General features: G+C 33.4%; 1 protein-coding gene across 1 annotated transcript; it reads right to left on the bottom strand.

Moving 5' to 3' along the window:
• Window positions 1-310: 310 nt before the first annotated feature.
• LOC106463559 (frequenin-1-like) lies at window positions 311-4,418 on the bottom strand (the record flags this gene model as incomplete). The annotated part of the gene is made up of 3 exons (XM_013923607.2): window positions 311-727; window positions 3,772-3,849; window positions 4,330-4,418. Coding segments are annotated over 3 exons (260 nt in total), but the record flags the coding sequence as incomplete, so codon positions are not given.
• Window positions 4,419-5,137: the final 719 nt, after the last annotated feature.

Genomic DNA, 5,137 nt, shown 5'->3' with positions numbered 1-5,137 from the left:
AATATGTTAGATATATCTGGGGTAGGTACAGCATGCTAGAGTTAGCTGAGGTGGATATGACATATTAAATTTGGCTGGGATGGGGGTAATATGTTAGATATATCTGGGTGGGTACAGCATGCTAGAGTTAGCTGAGGTGGATATGACTTGTTAAATTTGGCTGGGATGGGTGTAATATGTTAGATATATCTGGGGTAGGTACAACATGTTAGATGTAGTTGGGGGAGGTGTAGACTGTTAGGTTTAACCGAAGTTGGTTTAAACTGTTAGATTTAGTTGGAGTAGATGTGGTATGTTAGATTTAGCTGAGGTGGATATGACTTGTTAAATTTGGCTGGGATGGGTGTAATATGTTAGATATATCTGGGGTAGGTACAACATGTTAGATGTAACTGGGGAGGTGTGGACTGTTAGGTTTAACCGAAGTTGGTTTAAACTGTTAGATTTAGTTGGAGTAGATGTAGTATGTTAGATTTAGCTGATGTGAATGTAGGCTGATAGGTTTATCTAGAATATATTCTTTCAGGTAACTTCAAACAACTACACGATGAGAAGTACTTTTCAGTGCTTAAAACATTGTACAGTTCAGTATACCATGGACAGAGTATCTGACGTTAAACAGGCCACATTAGGGTTAAGGAGCGTACAGAGAAAGAGCTTGAACAATTTTGGGATCATGACGGGATCCTTCCTTGAACTCTTCAATCGTTAGCCTGTTATCGTTGTTCTGTCAAAGAAGAGAAAATTGTGTAGGAAATAAAATAATCACAAAAAATATTTAAAGTTTCGAAAAGTGGCTAGAAATTTTTAACAGTCAGTCTGTTTTTTTGAAATTGTACTGAAAAATCAAACCAAACAAAGCAAATTTGTCTTGAAATTTCGAACAACCATATTCCCGTCAAGTTGTATTTCTCCTGTAATGTCATTTAAAAGTTTCAAAAGTTACTTATTTCAAAAGTATTTAATGTTAGTAATGATTAGAAATTTTAGAACGAATTTCCATTTGAAGGTGATGTCAAACAAATCTTCAAATGTTTAAAAATAATATAAACAAATGTTTTGCCTGTCAAAGTGAAGATTTGGTAAATCTTAAATCGTCACCCCCCAAAAAAATGGAAAGGGAATTTTTTCATAGATTTTTTTTTGAAGGTTTTGAAAGACTCACCTATACGAAGTATTAATTTAAGTATTTAGAGATATACAGTTTGCCATTTCTATAAAACCCATTTTGACCAAGTAATAAAGCATTGTATGACAATTCTTTTATCAGCCTAATTCAATAACGTATACTATAAATCAAGTTCTTAACGTTAATGACAGCTTTTAAATTAGATTAGTTCTAACTTATTAAAGACGTTATTCCGAATTTTTTATTAAGCAGTTATACAACCATACTGCTACCACGATGGCTGAACGGCAGCGGCTAATAATTGGGGTTCGATTCCCGTGAAGGGTACAACAATAAGCAGGATAAAGCTTAAAAATAACCAACAAAACAATCATTTATTGTTGGTTATTGTTTGTGTTTTTAGCGCAAAGTTACACAACGTCTTTAAAACCACTGGTATATCTTATAATGGTGTTGAGAAAAATAAACAAATATTAATTACAACGTCTTTAAAACCACTGGTATATCTTATAATGGTGTTGAGAAAAATAAACAAATATTAATTACAACGTCTTTAAAACCACTGGTATATCTTATAATGGTGTTGAGGAAAATAAACAAATATTAATTACAATCGTACTTCTTCATTGTTCTCCGCTAGACAACAAGTATTAAAAAATTAGACAGTTTTACCAGATCTTTTAATCATATAAAACACTTTGACTAAAATCTTTATTTAAAACTTCTCTGAAAAGAGAGGTAACGTCAGATATTATCAGTGCTTTCTCTGCTTTAATCAAACCACATTATATTCGATGTGTACCAAACTTGATCAGCACAGCTGTAAGAAGAAACAGTACAGAGAAAATAATAAAAATAAAACGTCTACTAAAACGAGTATTGTTCGAAATGTAACCATTGTCTAAAAAACAACAACAACAATATAACGAAAGTAATTACAAAACGTCTACCAAAACACACTTAGCTTTGTTATACGAGTATTGTTCGAAATGTAACCATTGTCTAAAAAACAACAACAATATAACGAAAGTAATTACAAAACGTCTACCAAAACGAGTATTGTTCGAAATGTAACCATTGTCTAAAAAACAACAACCATATAACGAAAGTAATTACAAAACGTCTACCAAAACAAACTTAGCTTTGTTATACGAGTATTGTTCGAAATGTAACCATTGTCTAAAAAACAACACCAATATAATGAAAGTAATTACAAAACGTCTACCAAAACGAACTTAGCTTTGTTATACGAGTATTGTTCGAAATGTAACCATTGTCTAAAAAACAACAACAATATAACGAAAGTAATTACAAAACGTCTACCAAAACGAACTTAGCTTTGTTATACGAGTATTGTTCGAAATGTAACCATTGTCTAAAAAACAACACCAATATAATGAAAGTAATTACAAAACGTCTTCCAAAACGAGTATTGTTCGAAATGTAACCATTGTCTAAAAAACAACAACAATATAACGAAAGTAATTACAAAACGTCTACCAAAACAAACTTAGCTTTGTTATACGAGTATTGTTCGAAATGTAACCGTTGTCTAAAAAACAACAACAATATAATGAAAGTAATTACAAAACGTCTACCAAAACAAACTTAGCTTTGTTATACGAGTATTGCTCGAAATGTAACTATTGTCAATGTTCAGTTTAATACTGTTGAGGTGGCTTTCACTAGAGAACTGTACCAGAGATTTAAATAAATATGTTTCAAAAATAACCTTCAATTTAGAATTCAACTTACATTAGCATAAATATTATCTTGCACGTCAATAAACATATGATACTAATATTATCTTACACGTCAATAAACATAAGGTAATAATATTATCTGAAATATTCAGGGTTACACATTATTTCAGAGTTAAAAAACAAGGTTAAGTATTCTCTTTCGACCCCTGATGACTCAATAGTAAGTTTGAGTGCTTATAACGCTAAAGGTAAGGTTTGATCCCTGCGGAGGGTAGAGCATAGACAGTTTTTTCTGCAACTTTGCGCTTAACAACAGAGTAATCTTCCTTTCTACAAAGTTAATAAGTCTACTTTATGGCCGCGTTCTTAGCCCTTACCTTCACATTACTATCTTATCCTACTTTCCGACCGAGTTCTTAGGCCTTACCTTCACATTACTATCTTAACCTACTTTCCAACCGAGTTCTTAGCCCTTACCTTCACATTACTACCTTATCCTACTTTCCGACCGCGTTCTTAGCCCTTACCTTCACATTACTATCTTAACCTACTTTCCGACCGCGTTCTTAGCCCTTACCTTCACATTACTATCTTAACCTACTTTCCGACCGCGTTCTTAGCCCTTACCTTCACATTACTATCTTATCCTACTTTCCAACCGAGTTCTTAGCCTAACCTTCACATTACTATCTTATCCTACTTCCTGACCGAGTTCTTAGCTTTTACATTCATATTACTATCTTATCCCACTTCCCAAGCTGTAAATTTCATGTTCTTTTGCGTTGTTTCCAGGTGGGTTGTGTAATCTATCTGTCTGTCCGTCCGACTATCAATCTATATATTCGTCCTTCTGTCTATCCACTATCTTCCTGCCTGTTCATCTATCTCTCGCTGTTCAAAGATACAATTCACTATGTATCTATCTAATATATTCAATACCTTATCAAGCTGTTCAAAGATACGATCCACTCGTCGTCTAGGAGACTCCTCTTCATCCTCTTCTCTTGCCTGCGACCCCTGAAGTAGATAAAGGATAGCTTTGAAGGTTTGAGCTATACAGCTTTAACATATAGGCCATAAATAAAAGAAAACAACCTCTATTCACCTCTGTTCTAAACAAGTTTGTTTTCTACATGATTATATGCAGTTTTAGAATCTCTTTCTTGGACAGAAAAAGAGTAACTGTGTAAATAACAAGAATTATGTTACTTTTAATTGTGAAAGTAACTTAACAAACTTATCTGTGGTATAATGTGACAGAAGTAAAAGTGAAATACATGTAAAAAAATAATACACATACAGTATATATAGTGAGACACGTTGCATTTATAGAAAAAGGAGTTCATATTAATAAAATTGATGGGGAAAATATCCAGGCTCCTAAGCCTACATTCGATACGAGATATGATTTATTGATTGACGTTACTAAAAATATTTTCTTATTCGTTTCAACAAGATTAAGATTAGAGAAAATTAGAAAATGCAGACAAACCTCACCAACATTTGGTAGATGGCATCGACTATGCTGTACATTTCCTCACGAGTTATAAAGCCGTCATCGTCAACGTCATACAACTTGAAGGCCCCTTGGAAATATACGAAAAACAGACGGTAACTTCTAAAGATACATTTATATGTAAATTAATTAGAAAGTCCAAGTTTTTAATGACCTTTGTCAGCATACTTAAACAGTCTAACTGCCACTCTTTACTGATATGTGTATATATTCAACACTGCGGCTGTTCATATATGTATATATACATATAATTATACAAACACAAAACTAGAAAATAAATCATCATCAAAAAATTCATGACCACAAACTACAAGAAAACAATAAGCTGAACTGGAATCGGTAAGGTCAACTACAAATAGATTGCAGAACAATTTAAAGGTATAATTCCAATAACATAATGTCGTGTGTTTAAACATCACCCATTGTTCAGGTGTTTTCTTCATTTTACCTGTGTTAAAAGATAAGTGTAATATTACCCTGCGGTGTTCTCCAACTGGCGTGGTTTTTATTCTCTGGTTGTCTTCTACTGCATGGTCTAGTTTATAGCTACCTTACAGGTATCCAACTAGCCTGGTTGTCTTCTACTGCATGGTCTAGTTTATAGTTACCTTACAAGTATCCAACTGGCCTGGTTGTCTTCTACTGCATGGTCTAGTTTATAGCTACCTTACAAGTAACCAACTGGCCTGGTTGTCTTCTACTGCATGGTCTAGTTTATAGCTACCTTACAAGTATCCAACTGGCCTGGTTGTCTTCTACTGCATGGTCTAGTTTATAGTTACCTTACAA

The sequence above is a fragment of the Limulus polyphemus genome, unplaced genomic scaffold (genome assembly GCF_000517525.1).
Source record: "Limulus polyphemus unplaced genomic scaffold, Limulus_polyphemus-2.1.2 Scaffold1438, whole genome shotgun sequence".
Lineage (NCBI taxonomy): Eukaryota > Metazoa > Arthropoda > Merostomata > Xiphosura > Limulidae > Limulus > Limulus polyphemus.
The sequence above is the reverse complement of the archived record's forward strand: the minus strand, read 5'-3'. Positions and strand labels throughout refer to the sequence as shown.